This window comes from Thunnus albacares, chromosome 12 (assembly GCF_914725855.1).
Source record: "Thunnus albacares chromosome 12, fThuAlb1.1, whole genome shotgun sequence".
Taxonomy (NCBI): domain Eukaryota; kingdom Metazoa; phylum Chordata; class Actinopteri; order Scombriformes; family Scombridae; genus Thunnus; species Thunnus albacares.
The window spans coordinates 22,977,324-22,995,194 of NC_058117.1; the positions used below are offsets into that span (position 1 = coordinate 22,977,324).

The following is a 17,871-nucleotide window of genomic DNA, read 5'->3' on the forward strand; positions in this document are numbered from 1 at the left end:
GGATAAATGACCACTGCAGACTTTCTCATCCAGAATGTACCAAATTAACTTTGTGGTAACTACCTCCTTAATACTGAGTGACAGCCCCTGTTTTAAGCACCAACTCATTACAATGTGAACTGAATGTAGAAAGTGAATTACATCTAAACCTTCACCTCGTCAGTCTTATGTAAAAATCTGCTCTTATTTTTGCAGTTTATAATACTCCCAATGAAATGAAATACAAAATAGCAACTATAACTGCTAGCATGACTTTACACTAAAACCTTTAGAGGATGCACTTAATTTCAAGCTCATAACAGAGCAGAAGTCAAGCTGAGTTTTGTGACTCTTGGCAACTAAAACTAAAAATAATGACATTAACTGAAATGTCAGTGTATTTAAAGCACATGGTTAGCTCATATATTCTACTTTGTCCTTGTACTAAGAACTTTGTAAAGACTTCAATGAAAAAAAAAGTATCCCCATCCGAAATGTTGGCGCAGATACTGATGGAAACCTTGGCGCGCAAAAGCAGTATGCTCACTTTAATGGCATGAAATGATGAATATTTGAGGGTGTTTCATTCAAGAGAGACACAGGAAAAGACGGGTATCAAAACCACATTTTTTCGTTTTTATTTCTTCAACGCTTAATACCATGGGACAGGATTTTAAGAATGGAGACCTTATTTCAGTCAATATTTGCCTCAGAAGGAATATACGATCTGTAGTATAATATTATTATTAACAATAATAATAATAATAATAATAATAATAATAATATAAAGTCTGCATTGGTGTTGTCAGGAAAAGGACAGAAATGTACAAGAAGGAGGCACCTATATCCCCAGCTGGACCTGAACATTCCAAGACAAGAAGTAGAAATTACAAACTGAACAAATTTACTTCAGAGGCAATCCAGCAACAGGTAGCAAGGTCTTTTGATGGAAGTTCTTTCCTTTTTTGATTAAAAGGATTTAAAACAACATTTACAAGACACCTAACATTCCATTCAATTCCTATTAAAAACAACAGAGAGAGAGAGAAAAAAAAAATCTAATCTTTTGACTGCCTCTTGCCCATGGTTCACTTTAGGTGCATCTTCCATGTTGACTGATAGAATACAACTTTCATTGTCCCGCCACATTACCTGTATAATCCAGCCATCAAAAACAGAAAACCAAAAAGGGAGCAATCACTTTTTTTGTCGCCTTTCTTTCTCAGCTCTCTGTGTGTACTAACCGTGTGAGATTGTAAAAAGGCGACGCCTTCGAATGATGCTGTACAGATGTGTTCACTGTAGGCCACACTACCAATGATATGGCAAAGTCAACAGAAAGACTTCTCGGTTTTTCCAGGCCTTTTTTATTCCGGAGCCGGGGCGGGGGATACGGCTGGCATGCATCTCCCAGTCTACAAGATGAACTTCCCTAGGAAGAAACCGATGAAGATGGCTGCTATGACGACGAGGAGGGAGGGCAGGGAGGCGGCGCCGGCTTCTCGGCCGAGGAGGCTGGTTGAGTTTGATGTCACGTGGTCTGAGCGGGGTACCTTTCTCATTCTAACACCATCGTCCTGTAAAAGAGGAAGACGAATGAAGGGTGTACCGTGTCGCAGCAGAGCAGAAAACAGATCAGTGCAATACAAGACAGATTTACAAGCACTCATTAGATCAAAGTTAACACATTTGGCCTAAACTGATTTGGCTGCCATTAACTGTAATTGTAAAGTCAATGAGGTCACATAAAGACCCCATTTACACCTGGTCTGAACATGCGACCTGCTTCATGTACCGATGAGACATGAAATATGATCCAGGAACTCCTGCTTAAGTAACAAATCCACAAATTTAGGCTTATCAGCTGCCAAAATACTGCACAGCAGTTTATAATACTCTGAGTCCGGATTTTACACTCTGGAAAGTTATCACAGCTGCAACTGTTTTATCTTTATTGTGTTGTTTGTGAGGTCAACAGTAAAAATACTCCGGTTACGTTACAAAGTAATCCCACCAGGAATGTGTGCTTGCATGTGCCTAACGCAGGCTGCCCAATGCAGCGCCTTGCCGGATGACATCAGGTTCCACTGCAGCAGAACTTGAGCCTGATTGGCAAAAATATGCAGGGTCATCTGGCGAAAAAGATCAGAGCCTCCTGCGTTCACTGCCCCCAAATAAATGAGAGGCCTGTGGCTAAAACTGGTCTGAGTGCAAAGCAAAAATGACTCCATACAGCAAGGCGCTTTGGAAGATTCTTGACGGACAACTACATGAGTCATGTGACCAACAGGGGTAACCAAACTAGCACTAATGTTTACAAAATTCTCCACTGGCTCTGATTACAGTGTAAGTAATGAGATTCTTATCATGAGGGAAAACTCAAAAAGCAGCTTATGGTTGCCTCCAGCTATGTCTGTCTGTCTGTCTCATGACCCTCACCTTCCATACACAGGCCATGTTTATTGAATGCATATCAAATTTGCATATTGAGATCCATTAAAATGCAAGTTGTGTATTTAATACAGTATATGTATTTAAGATAAATACAAGGCCTGTGATCAGATGTCTATCCAGATAAATTGCATGTTAACACCAGGTGTAAATGAGGCAAATCCTCTCTGAACTTAGAGAATAGTGTACCAGTGATATTCTTACTTTCATTACTCAACACATCTAACCTTTAATTGCCGGTTCTCCTCAGCCAGCTTGTTCATCTCAGTTTGCAGCCTCTTGCACTTCTCCAGCACCTTCTTCATCTCTGTATCATCCAGTGAGGCAGTGGCAGGCACTGTGGCTGCTGATGAGTCGGCCTTTGCAGAGTTCATCACGGGGGCTGCTTTGGTCGCCTCCACGTCATTCTGCCCGACAAGGAGAGGGGGAGAAGTGAAATTCAGCATGCCCTGGGCCAGTAGCAGCGAGGTTAACCTCTAGACGCAAGTCTGCGCCAGAGAAAGGCAGCCTTGTTCGGGGCCCAGAAGCTCACACAGTGTCAGATCAAAGAGACCGGGGAGGAAATGCATCCTCTCCAAAAGTCATGTTTGATGTGGCTTTGTTTTGTGGGAGAGACAACATCATGACGGCATGAGGAAATAGAGGCCTGCATTATGGATATACAACTACTGTATTGTAGTTGAAGTGTGACAATCAATACACAGGATATGATGTTATAATCCCTGCGCAACAATCCAAGTCAAGCATTTATAAAGAAGCCCATCGAGGCTCAAGTGATTTTTGGACTAAATTATATGCTACCATGGACAATATGAGGTATACATCATAAAACAATCATGATATTCAAACCTTTAATATATCTGGTTGGATTAGATATTGTACTAAATTTATCATATAAAAATCATATTTATACAGATACTGACATCTTTACAAAGAATTATATAAACCGTGAGAGACAATCTTTCTGTATATTACTGCTACAGCTAACATCAGATGTCATAAATCTATGAGACTATAGGAGAAGCAACCACATTCCCCACTGACAAAGTCTGTCTTCAAGGAAGAGGTGTGTCACTTAATCACATGAGCACCTCTGTTCAAAGACACTTTAACTTAAGTCTTTTCTAGAAACCCCCCTCTCTCCCCCCGGTCCTGTCTCACTGCACTTCCATCATCTGCACTTAACTGTATTTTACTTAAACCATTTAAACATAGGGTTGGGTATATTTTGAACATTTTCATGAATTGTACCAATACAGCACCCTATTTTCTGTAGCAATACCAAAACAATACTTATTTTCATACCTTAATTTGAGGGATACAAACATGTTTTACTACAAGTTCTTTGTTTTGTTTTTTTATATAGTTCTCAAATGTTAAATGTTGTCTAAAACATGAGCAAACCTACAAGAACTTTGTCTCAAGGTGGTAAAATGTTATTGGTAAAAAAATTTAAAAAAACAAGAATTATCTGATCAAAGACGAGGTAAACTAGATTACAAATCTGAGCAGGCATTTGATGCCTTTCAGGTACTACCTGTTTTTAAGAATTCCTGGTGGCCAAGAACTTTGCCGTAATTGTCACCAGCTTTGAGTACTTGACAATTTTTGATCGTTTTAGACACATTTAATTTTATTCGTACTAAAAAAGTATTGAGGTTTGTTATCCAGCCTCTTACCAAAGTACAAAAATGCTGCTCCCAAACATGCGTCTCTGTACTATAGTATTACATCCTTCGCTACATTTTCCTCCTAGAAAGTTACATACTTACCATGTTGCACATTACATGCGTGCTACACGTGCCAAAGCAGAGATAAGATATCGTGCTGACTCAGTTGTTTACACATCCACACTGTATCTGCTTAACGTAAGCTAACTCTGGCTGGCCCTGGTGGCATTTTCACCTGAACTGTGACAGCCTGCTGAGCTGTCCAGCAACAGTCATTATCCAAATCCTGATTATACTGATACCTCACTTAAACGGGCCTTCAGTGTTCGCTGGGATACAAGTGCAAGAAATCATATCTTCACATTTAGTTTTTTGTTGACACCATCAGAGGAGTGTTGGATCAACTCTATGACAGTTTTTGAGGCCAGTTAGTGAAGGTGTTGTTTTGGAAACACATTTTTACACAATGTAGTCCAATACAACACTTGAGCCACATTCAGCTCCATGTTCTTCATTGGGGTCTTAAGCAGTTGTGGTAAACTACTTAAACTTCTATAATTTCCATATAGTATGAACTGTGAACTAGTCTTAGCTAGTTCAACATTGGCAACACTGTTATCTACCATAATCAGTAGTGGTTGGAACAACCAGCTACTTGACAACCACATCATTCCAACTGTTTACTCTGTACTTACACCTTTCTAGTTCTTTGCTCACCTTGAAAAAGTTTCACAGCAGCTGCACTTGCTATTCACGCCGGGGTACTTGAGCTTGACGTAGGCGGCATAGGCGACGTTAAATGCAGTGCAAAAGGCACCAACCGACTGTGGTTTATGTGCTCCGCAACAATAAGATGCATGCGAAAAAATCATGCATCCAATAATGAAACATTTACATATCATACAGTATTTTCAATTATGCTCAAGAATGTCAGTGTTGCTTGTACATTTCACAACAATCTTTACTCCAGCAGCTATGTGTCATGTAACAGCAAAACACACAGGTCCATATTTTTCTGAGGAGTTCTACTACACTATTTGTACCACATCTTGGCACCCAAAATTTATTTTTATCCATTTAAATTACTGTCGTATAAAGCATAAAACAATTATTTCAGGTGCAGCTTGGGAGGGCAACAGCTGAATGATTCATGAAGTATAGTGAGTAAGCAAAGGGAATAAGAAAAACTGAGGTAGCTATGATTTTTTTACTTTTTTTTTCCTGGGACAGGGCGCCTTGGCCAGTTTTTCCATTGGTACCTCATTTTCTGCTAAGTTGACATTACAGCAGTGGATTTTTCTTTCAATGGAAAGCTACAGTATTCTGGAAATTTTCAACACAAGTCCTTTATCGACAAAATGATATTTCAGGTTATGATTCAAATTATGTGGAAATAAGCTGTTTTTAATGTACAGCAGCGCCTCTTACCACTTTATCGTTTTCAGAAGGCAGCTCGAAGACACATCTCAGTTTGGAATCCATGAGATCATCGGGTTTTGCATCTTTCCACTGGCGGAGATGAAAAATGGGCATGTTATTCATCAACCTAAACTGCTAGCAGCTGGATTCTATCCACACACACACACACACACGTCAACCTATTCCATACAATTCACATGCAATGCAGCCTTCAATCTTTGGATATTATATAGAAACATGTACAGCTAAAAAACCTCTAACACGTACATCATGTGCAATTTCTTTCATTTATTTTAGGTCTGTATTTTTAGAATGACTACTTTCAAACTCCCAAACTTTAAAACATTTGTTTTGTGATTGTATATATTCAATGACAGAACTACCCTTAACAACAAAGAACTGCTTTATGGCTGAATAAAAGGAATAACCAATGTCAAAAGTCAAATGCATTACACAGAATTACATTGAGGTTGAGCAATGCAATGGAACAAATGTGTCTGATAAATCTGTAACCTTATTAGTTTCCAGTTTACTTAACTGGACCAGTCAGACCTTTGTTCCACTACACTTCCTGGATTTTGCCTCTCATTCAAGACAAGCCAGTTCATGAACACGACTACAGGGTAGGTGCTTGTACTGACTGACTGAGCCTTTGCTGCTCTCTGGTGGACAACTGGAGGCTACATCCCAGTTTGTTTTATGTTCTGCCATAATGGCCTCATCCAAGAGTAAAAATTCTGTTGTTTTTTTTTCCAATTTTTTTAATGTCAGGAAAGATACAAAAATGAACAATGAGTGGTGGAACACTTGTACCATCAAAAATCAAAGATTACAGGTTTTCAATTAGCAACTCGGCAACTAACTGAAATGAAAAGTGGGAGGTACAATGTGTTTTGGTACATATGTTTTGGAAACATATTTATGAAAAGTCCAAAAGGCAATTTAAAAAAAATGAATAAAATAAAATAATCACTCACCAATGAGTCCATGTCAGAAACATTTGGCGGGGCAAAAATCGTCTGCACCATGAATTTGTGTTTACTTTTCTCATTGGGGTCATAGTCAAAGGGCTGTAGCATGACTGTGAATAAAAGATGAACAGTGTTATAACACTTGAGCAAAGGCACATGTCTACATAGAAAAAACACTTAACATTCAACATAATAAACCTCAGTGTTCAATTCCAGGAGGACGACACACAACCCATGTTCAAAATCTAATTTGCATTTATTTGAGGAAGGATGTAAACTTCAGTGATGAAACATCAATATCTTCCTCATGTAATATGGCAACTTTAAGTTCAATTCACACTGAAGGTTGAAGACTGAAGCCTTATTGTCATCTTGTTGTCCTTTTCTTTAATTGGTTATTTCTACAGTCTCTCAACCAATTTAAGGAGGATATTGTTTATTTTCCAAATGTAATTTAGCAAATATAAATTGCCAACATCATTGTCCAATTAAAGTGATAATCCATTCAAATTTTTTTTAATAGTATCAAATAATCTCCCCCCGTGTAGCCGTGATGGGAGGCTGTATTGAGCTTGAATTAAAGTCATTTACTAAATGTTTTCAAAGCAGCTATTCAATCACAACACAAGCACCAAATGGAAGCGGTGTATTTAACCATTTTCTGACAAAGATTTAAATATTTATGGGATGCAACTAACAATTATTTTCATCATCAATTCGTCTTTAATGTGTAAAATGTCAAAAAAAAAAAAAAGGTGAAAAAATGTCCATCACAATTACTCAGAGCCCAACATGACGTCTTCAAATGCTTGTTTTCTTCGACCAACAGTATAAAACCTAAAGATATTCAGTTTGTAATTATGTAAAACAGAGAGAAGCAGCAAATCATCACAATTGATGAGCAGAAACAAGAGAATGATGGGCATTTTTGCTTGAAAAATGACTGAAACCATTAATCAATGATCAAAATAGTTGCCGATTAATCTTCTGTCAATCAACTCATGAACAAATATTTAAAAACATACAAAGCAGAGAAGAATTGGATTATCTTACAGTAGTGGTTTGGGAATTTCGAAAGACATTTTGATACCATTTTTCCCCACTGTGAAAATATTATCAGTGAAGTATATTGTAACTAACAGATAGCAATTCAAGCTGACCACAACCACTGGAGGAAACTATCAAGAATCACCATTTTAAAACAAGCAAAACACTTCAGTAACCTGAAACATTACATATATACATACCAACTGACCAAATTACATTAGATTAGCCAGATTGAGGCTAGTTTGACTGTGTAAAGCAGAAAGAAAACATGAAACACAAGAAACATGCACATCAATCAAATGTTTCCATGGGTTCCTTTTAGGCCTGTTCCATTAATACTGCTTTTTTATGCTACATTTAACATGCAACAGTTTTATTTAAACTAAAACCTGACACCCCAACCTGACAGTCCAACATAGGACACTGTAACCTGTAGTTTTTGTGGTGTGTCCTGCACTATTTGTTCTGGTGGAGCCTTATCAGCTGAATCAACACGGTGATTTTGCATTTAGGTATTCACATGACTCAAACGTCCCTTGGTAATACTGCCAAAAATTGTAGTACTATGCATCTCTTGCTGTAATTACAGGTATTCTGGATATAAGTAGATTCACATTAACAAAGTTAGACAGCAGGACTCTATTTTTCTCACCTTATGGCCTTCATTGCATTAGGACTTGATTACTGGTGTTCATGGAAATGCAGCCAGTGACCCTCCAATCAAAAGTGCCTCATTTGTTTTGCTTAAAGTCTTATGTTTTTGTTTTCTTAGCCTTTGGTTACAGAAATTAATATTAGTTATGTTAAAATATTGGAAGCCATAATTCCCTTGCAGTACTCAGCTGACCATCAGGTGGATATACTGTGCAATTTAAATGAAAAAAGGAAAGTTTGTGAATGTTTAAAATGTTCACTGATGGAGTGGTGGTTTAAGCCCTACTGTACGACTGGTGTACAGCTCAGTTTCTGTTGTGATGATCTGATCTGCTACTCTACTGGGCCACAATGACATGTAGACAGTGAAGACGCTTTTGGGTAAAAACCGTGTTTCCACAAATCAGTTTGGTGTTTTAACACCTTAGCTTTGACCCAGTTCATAGCCTTGTTCACTAAACTTAAAAGGGAAAAAAGTGAATTAAAAAAAACCCACCAGAGATGCTGACAGTTGCTCCCGGATCGATGACGCCGCTGTTTGGCCGTACACAGTACCGGCGCGGCGCTGTCGTCTTCACTTTGAAACACACTCTTTTGTCAGAAGGGTTCTTCAATTTGAGGCTGGTGGTGACGACATCTGTGAAAGGACCTGATGGACAGAGTGACAAGCACATATGAATTATCTTTTCTGTATTTTTTTCTGAATACACTGAACCTCTACACTCTTGCTGTGAGCAAACCAGCACAGCACAACCGCAAGAGAAAATGAAAAATAAAATATATTTACATACACATATAACAACATATTTTTTACAGTTACATTGCTCTAAAAATATACAAAGCAGTGTAGTCCTTCGCTTTAGAATCCATGTCTTTATCATGATTAACTATCTGAAGAACATTTTTCTGGTAGCAAATTCTGTGCCAGAATATAAGTGGAACCAGAACAGGGATAAAGGTGGAACCATTACAAAATTAAAATGATCTGCTGCTGCATGAAATTGCAAGGGAAACAAATTTCCAGCGAATTTGCTGAATTTGAAATACCAGATAACGCAAAGTAAATATCTGGCATGTCTACAGAGTTGCTAAACGGAGGAAATTCAATATTTAAAGTTGCACCTCATCCTCAGAGCAGGGATAGGCCTGCAGTATCTTGATGCCAGGTTAAAAAAAAACTCTAAAAAGATTACTTGAAAAATACTGTCAGGCTGCAACTCAATTAGGCCTACATGACTAAGAGGACTAATTGAATAGAGATTTCTTTGGCTTCTAGAAACAGGACTGATGAAGATGCAGTAGGCAATAAAACACTGACATACTACCATTATTCTTGCACGAAGTACTCGAAAGTATGACTCGAAATACTCAAACAAATGTTTTCTTGTGTTTAAAAATATGTGAATACCTATGATTTGCTTGGTTAGACTTCCAACTCAATTATAAGAGTTTTTAGGTTCTGCATCCTCCTTATAAACTGTTGCCATTTGCAATTTCAAAACTGCATCTCTAAATATTTCATTAATTATGCATCCATGCCGGAGACGTACTACTACCTACAAATGCAAAGTTTAGCATGAGACATTTCTCAAGATCTCCAGAACTTCCCGTACTCACTGCATATGCCTGCAGAAAAGATGGGCCAAATCACCTGAATCAATTAAGTTTTTTTTCCCCCCAGACAGCTAATTTCATATAAATGTCCCATGTTCATATTAGAAATTAGGATGCTGCTACACTCAAGTCATATATCAGCAGATCAATAGTTAGCTCTAAATCTTGTGACAGAGCTTGCATCAAATTAGGTCCTTAACCAGGGTCAGCACCATCTAGCTTTGATGAACCATGTCATGTCGAAAACACAACTGGACGCCAAGTCAGGGGTACCCCAAACTCGATCAGCACAATTAGCCTGGGAGTCTAGGGAAAAAAAAAGGTCTCATGATTCATAGTTAGCTGACATCATACGATGGATGCTATCCATGAGGTCGACAGATTTCACCTGCTGCACTACTTTGCCAGTTGTTCATCTCATGTTTAGGTTTAATGTCACAACTTGTAATATAAAGGTAGTGTTTCATAGAACCATAGGTATTTGCACTTGTCGGCCCTTTTGAAGGCAACATTGATGATAAAGTTGGAAATTTTTCATTTTGAGTTACCAAACTAGATTTGTTTCACTCTCTGCGAGGCTAGATCATCTCATTTTGGGGAGGTTGTACAGGTTCATCCCCACTTTCAGGTCCTTTGAAGTGCACACCTTCATGGATAACATCTTTCAGAGGATCCAGTCATTTGGTTATTAGGGTTAATACTCTTATTTTGATGTTGGATCAAGATATGAGGGTCTTCTCTGGCTGTTCAACACACCGTGGCATTATCTTTAAAAACCCAGCTCTACTGGATGCAAAACAAGAAGTCATTGTTAAATTTGTGTGCACAAATTCTCAAAACATTTTTATCCCTGATGCCTGCCAGGGACTTTATGCTTCCATGTTAGAACTGCAAATACTTATTTGATTTTCCATTTTGAGCTGAAAGTACCTTCATTCAAAATAAACTGTTTCTTGTGCCTTGCCATAAAGGGCTAGTTGGATGTTTTAACACTTATGACTTTTTTTCTGAGGATCATCTGATTAACAGTGTGACTACTTTGTATTTTAAAGGTAAAAAACAGAACCATGTGAAAACTGTCAAATAAATTCAATTCATGTACAATATATCTACTCTCTTTCCTTACTTTCTTAAGCTTGTTGACAAAGCCAACATTCAGCCCTCCTTCACACCCAGTTCTCAGAGAGATAAGAGGCAATGCATGACCAGATTGGAGCGGCTCCACCAAGCGAAAGAGTTACGGTGAGGACTAGGGCGTTGTTCTCAACACAGGTGTGTCACAAAGACATTCCTACAAACCTGAAAAACCTTGTTAATGGCGCTGTGTCTACATTGCAACATCTGATATTTCTATGCACTATCTCTGCTTCAAACATGTTTGTTCTTTCTTGTATAGCTACTATTAAGCCAGTGATAGGACATATGAGGTTCTTCCTCACTTACTGTGATTTCATATAAACTTGTGGCAATGTGACAAAGTAATGTTGTTTGTCAAGGTCACATGTATCATCCCACCCCTATTTAAACAGAGGTGAAAAGTAACCAGCATATCTTGTTGATGTATAGTAAATCAATGGGTGACTCAGCACAGTAATGAGAGTTTAAGCACAGGGTTTCTTAAGTTGAAATTATGATGTTTAGGATATTTTGAATCAATGAGAAATGAAGACAAGTAAATATGATATAATGGCACAGATCAAAGGTCCATGGCATGATCAGTAGAGCCTGTCAAAGTCTAAGCATGTCAACCATTCTTGCTGGTTTTGGACTTGCCTGAAACATGGAGCTGTCCTGACGGGACAAACACAAACCTGATGCTTTTGTCAAATGAATCATAGATACCATATTATGACGAATAGCTTCTTCCCTTTCAGTGACAGAGACTAAACAAGTGAATCCAGACTCAAAATATTTATCAAAGCCTCTTTTGTCAGACTCAAGAAAGACATACAAGACAACTGAGTAATTTCCCCCTGCAAATAGGAATTTAAGGTTGGGTTAAATAAAGTGTGTTTTGTACTGTGAACATTACTAAAATCAAGACTGAAATGGATATAACACTGGAAAGCAGTTGTGCGCATCAGATACACACCCACACAGCCTGCATCCATTGCCTAACTCAGAGATGCCACCTTTGCTTAAGCAGCGTTAGCAGCGTCTCTCTCATCTCGTTGCATGTATGCTGAGTTAGGGTCCCCCAGGCCAGTCCTATTCTAAAAATACCAGCCAAGGAAAGGAGGGCTGCCCCCTCTAGCTTGCTGGAGGAATCCCAGCAGAGGCTCTAAAACAGACCAGCTCTCAGATATACGCAGACCAATTTAGCTCCGTCTCTGTGACAGTAAAGGAGCTGTGGTCATCTTCCTTCTCCTCGTATTGCTTCTTAAAAACAGAACAGGAACCGCTTCATTTTCATTAGTGTTCTTCCTAAAATACAGAATTCTTTCCTGAGTGATCATCTCTGTCGTTTTAGTGGTTTATATTAGATCAGATCAATTATACGCTTCATTTCATGTTCCTGGTGGTAATGACTGAGTCTTTGCCAAGAGGCAACAACCAAACTCACAGTCAGCTTGCTAGTTATCCTTCTACTAAGAAGATATACCATTTTATTTGCAACTGTTTTGCATTAAGATTTACATTTCATATTAAGACATTGGTATGGGTTAAAGACGCAGCCATTGGGATGTTTTTCTTTGTGCCTTAGAATGTATGTTTCGTCCTTAGTGGTAAAGAACAGGTGTTTGAATTGTCAATTAATGATTTTCAATATCAACCTCACCTGTCATAACTTTGCATCCATTCCAGTATGCAAAGGCTAAATGTTTAATCTTGTGAGGGAAAATGTAAATCATATGACTGATCAGTGATCAGAATAAGTCTAATTAGAGCAAGATTTCGTAATCAAGTAAATGAGGAGTTTCGTGATCAGATTATGATGGATCATGTCTCTGCCATCACACTCACTGTCGATATCATTTAAAAAGGTCAACTGAAGGACAAACATTCATTTATGTATTTGGGTTTAACTTTGGCCCTATTTTTAAAAACCTTTATGTATCCAAAACAAACTGACTGGGCTGACCAGTGCAGCCAGGCCTCTGTTGTCAGCCTCTCCACTAAGGTGACTGTTAAAGCACCAGTAGCATGTTGCACAAACTAAATGCAAGTATGATCAAAGAGTTTTCATTGATCTTCAGCCTTATCCATATGCAGTTTCCTTTACTGGCATGCTTACAAAAACCGAGTGTATTTCACAAGAAGGCTCCATTCACCACCACAAGTCTTGCACCTGATGATGCAGTCACAGGCCAAACAGCAGCAGAAAAAACAGTTTATCTGGTTTGAAATAAAACGTTGATCAGTTTAATACCGTATAGAGAATGATTATGGATTTAGGGTCAACATGGGTCTTTCCTGCTTGTCCCCAGTCTGTGTAGTCACCAGGTATCGGATCTCAAGGGAATGAATCTGAATGATTCTCTCAGTTTCACAAGAGACACCTCATCACCAAAGTATCTCAATGACTAAACCCCACCCAAAGCTATCACGTAGGTCTGGTATTTGAACTGGTGACCTTTTTAACAATCCTGTCAAGTCCAGGCTACAATCAGTATCCACTCATACCTACTCCTATCTGACAATCAGCCTCGTAAGATCAGCAAGACAACAGACAAAGAGTCTTAAGTTCAGCAACAATAAAACACTGCCTTGTCAGCAATAATGTCTGCCTTAGTAACTGGGACAAATAACAGAAATGCAGAGAATTCTGGGTCAAAATGAATACTGGTCATGAAAAGAGAATAGTTCAACTGCTGTGGGGGAAAGAAATCTCTCTTCATTGTTTTACAATATCATGACCTTGGGAGACTAGCTAAGCTACATTAAAATTTCTACTAACATCAGCACAATACAGTTTTACTGTCACCTTGATCACGTGAAATGATCACTTAAAAGGATAGGTTCACAATTTCTCAAGTCTGTCTTAAAACAGCAGTCAGGTGTTCATATGAACAGTGAAAGAGGTTTTCCTCGCTGTTATCATCCCTCCTGTTCATACTGGATATTAAAAGATTCCCTTCAAATGCGCTTTCAATGGAACTCATGGGGGCCAAAATCCACAGTGTGTAGACAGTCATTTTGTGCAAAAATGAATTTAAAAGTTTACTTGAAGCTTATATGAGGCTTCAGCAGTCTGAGTTAGTCATACCAAGGGGATATCTGCCACATTTACTTCTTTTTTGCATAAAATTCCCTCTTTGTCTTTCCTCTGACAGTGTTTCTCTGTTGAGCTGCAGTGGTAGTAACAAAAAGAGGGACTTTGACACAAAAAAGACTAACATTAAGAGAAATCTGCTTAATTTGACTAGTTTGGACGGCTGAAGCTTCAGATAAACTTTTACATACATTTTTGTGGATTTTAGCCCCCATCGCTTACATTGTAAAGGCATCATGAGAGGATCTTCAAATGGCCAGTATGAACAGGAGGAATGATAATGGCAAGAAAAGCCTGTTTCAGCGTTCATTTGGGCACCTGACTATTGTTTTAAAACAGACTTGAAAACATTGTGAACCAATCAAGAGCAACAGTTGGAATCATACCAATGTCACATGCTTAAACGACATGTAGTGGTTGATGTAACAAAACAAGGCTGACAGGTCTGCATTGTTTAAAAACAAGACAGCTTGTTGTTGGAGTAGCAGCTAACAATGTACATGGCGTTATAGCTCTTATCAACTTTTGCATTAGCAAGCTAGCCTAGCAATTGTTAGCCAACGGTTAACTGACACATCATTGAATGTTATCACTGCCAGCCAAGCAATCTGCGGTGACCTAATGTGTGAATTTCTTTAGGTTTCGTGTGAATGGGTTGCAAAAAACAATATTAATATCCACTACTGAGCAAAAAACTATTAATAGAGTTAGGAGAACCGAACTAACATTAGCCACTTAAAACAGTTGGTTGTTAACGTTTCAGTTTACGTCGGTTAGTTAGCCAAGTTTGTGATTCCAACTGCTCATTTTACTAGCTTGACATGGCAAAGTATCTACCAGAGGTGTGTCAGGATGGACGCTTCATTTGTCGCTTAAAAAGTTAATTTCCTTCCATTTAACCTCCGGGTTATATACGGTAGGAATTTCAGGGAATAGGCTGAGCCCTGAGGAAACATACTAGCGGCAACAGCAGAGTAGCTCATGTTGTTACCAAAGTGAAAGCATTGTGTGTTAAGCTATATGTTCATTTAAAATCCGTGTGACAAGCACTGGCAGTTGCCCCTTATTCTTCCACCACTTTGCTACGTGTTGTCAGTTAGCTGGACATGAGCGGCAAGCCGTCTAGGTGCACGCCACGCCGGCTATCCACGTCACTACAGTGCGAGGATATAGCGGCCCGTCTTGTCCCTAGCTAACTTAAAATGGCGGTGAATGCTAGCTAGCATGCTAGCAACGAAATTCGCTTGAGGAGCAGTGTGTGAAATCATTACAGTCAGGTTAATTCTCCGCCGCTACTCGCGAAGACATTTCAAACACGTCAGCGCATTTGTTGGTTTACCTACCTTTAAATCTGAGGTCAGAGGGAGGGTCAAGGACGAGGACCTGATCCAACTTTGACATTTTAGCTGAGGGGATGCACTTGATTTCGGGATCGGGGAGTAACTGACAAGTGGAAATCCTCGAACCCCTGCTGCCACCACTGAGTCAAACGCTGACTGAGCTCTGAGAACGAGCATGTGGGTACAAATACTTGAACGCGCGAGTGCACAACCCTGTTGCGCGCCCTCGTGGCTGAGCAACTGATGTGATTATGGTCCAGTAATGTAGTTATACTGCGTGTACACTGAAAACACTTTACAAAATGAGTCGAGTCCCGATTTGACCCATACCCAGTTAAATATAAGTTACATGGTGTAGAGGTATCGAGAGGTTTAAAGAGGAACAACAAATTGGGGCTGTTTTGTATACAAGCACAGTCATGCACAATACCTGCATAGCATGTGAGCCTTGTTTTCACTTTAAATTACCTCCTACTCTAAAAATCATGTTGTTAATATTTGAGAACTGTCCTATGTTAGGTAAGTGTCCCTTAAAACTAAGTGCAGAACGTAAACATGTTCATTACAATTGAACTTCAAAATATGTAATTTTGTTTATATATTCCTCCTAATTTCCTATTTTGCATTTGTACCACTCCTGGCAGAGTTACATTTTCTGTATTATTATTATGATTATCTAATATTTAACTTCTGTTTATTGGACATTTGCAGTTTATAAAACACAGAATCAACATATGAAATAGTTCCAGTTTAATCCCCACCCCTCCCCTGCTCCCCAACATATCCCCCACCCACCCAGCATCCTCCCAAAATGACATGTAACATAACATATAACAAGCATAAATAACATAACAGACATACAACCTCATTTAGATGGACATGAACAACAAAAGAAATAAAAAGTTGTTACTGTTATGTTTTGTTTTGTTTTTTGTTTTAAAAAAAAAAAACGAAGTTAAAAAGTTTACTCTCTATAAAATAACTCTTAGTTGGACAACTACAGTGTTGCTCCAAACCGAGAAAGAATTAGCTTAGGAACTCTCCCAGTCTGTTATTTGGGTTATAGGTTGTCATAGTAGGTAACAAAAGGTCTCCAGACTCTTTCAAATTTATTTGCATTCCCTTTCAATGTAAATTTGATTTTTTTCAAGCTTCAAGTGAAGGATAATCTCTCAAGGCCATCTTGTATTCGATGGTGGCACCGATCTCAATATCGATATTTGAGAGTTTTGAAAAATCAGATAATGATATGTTGGCCAATATTTGCTTTTTGCGTAAATACATAACATGAGTGTGCATTTTAAAGGATCCCTTAGATTGGGTTATGAAATAGTTTTTACCTTTATGTGCCCTCTAGTGGGCAAACTATGTAATGACAAAACTGTTTCATTTCTGGTTTTTAAGGACAGCAATATCTTGTCACGCATCAGCTGCCATATATGCCGATGTTTATATAGCTGTCACAATCTAATATCTGCATGCCAATTAATTGATCAGGCTCTTATTTTATAGTTAAGATGAACCAAAACTTTTATGAAGTTAAAAAAATGTCAGGAGTAAAGATAGAAAAATGTATCTTTATTTACCAAAATTGATTTACAGTGCCATAACCTACATGTATTTTAATGTGGTGGTACACTTTATCAGTCATGTGTTTAGTTATGTAAATTTCTGTCCTAATCTTATCTCACTCTCTCACACAGTTAACTATTATTGACCCACATATTTTACTGTCTATTAAGAGCAGCAGACTTTCTGTCAGTGTCAACAATTTACTACTCACAAAGTATGAACACAATGACATACACAATTTGGAATCTTTTATGTGTTTCAAATGGCAAACAATATAATGAAGTCCCTGAATAGGATTTCTGTTTTTCAGTAGTAGAAGAATTTAAAAGTTGGTTTAGAACAATCAATTTTTCATTTGTTTGAATTGAAGGCCTGACATCACAGTTGCAAAGAGGCATATTATGTTCAGTTTGCCATTCTTAAGCTACAGGATCACATTCAAATTTCTTTGATTGTGAACTATCAAACAGGTTGCCATGACCGTATGCTAAAGAGCAAGATACAGTTCCTCTAAAGGGCGCTAGAGGCCAGCTGCAAAAAAAAAAAAAAAAAAAAAGAAACCTCTTGACTGCAATGAAATGAAAGAAAAAATCCCCAACTTTCCTCTAGAGAAACAAAGTCAATACTATTTCTCCACAACAACTTGTGATGCTGATAATGTGTCCTGACCCTTTTAAGGAATAAAACTTTAAGGAAATTGATCAAGTCATTGCAGAGGAATCCTGATGTTTCATACAGTTACAGTGTGTTTTGCTCTGTTTGAACTATTAATATCCCACTTTACTCTCTTAGAGACCATTGACAACTGTGGCTACGGTTAAATCCGTCTTCGTGACATGAAGTGTTGGCCTCTCGTCTGTAAGCTGCTGAAAGAGTAATCCAAAGCAGCGTACTGGATAGGACTCTGTGGAATGCTTCACTCTGCATGTAATTTGTGCTGT

General features: G+C 38.4%; 1 protein-coding gene across 1 annotated transcript; it reads right to left on the minus strand.

The window, feature by feature from the left end:
• Positions 1 to 594: 594 nt before the first annotated feature.
• On the minus strand, positions 595 to 15,579 carry vapal (VAMP (vesicle-associated membrane protein)-associated protein A, like). Its single transcript, XM_044368570.1, has 6 exons — positions 15,362 to 15,579; positions 8,688 to 8,840; positions 6,497 to 6,600; positions 5,529 to 5,609; positions 2,658 to 2,837; positions 595 to 1,556 (listed from the first exon to the last, which is right to left on the minus strand). Exons 1-6 carry the CDS (start codon positions 15,417 to 15,419, stop codon positions 1,395 to 1,397), a joined length of 738 nt encoding a protein of 245 aa, XP_044224505.1. The 5' UTR covers positions 15,420 to 15,579; the 3' UTR covers positions 595 to 1,394.
• Positions 15,580 to 17,871: the final 2,292 nt, after the last annotated feature.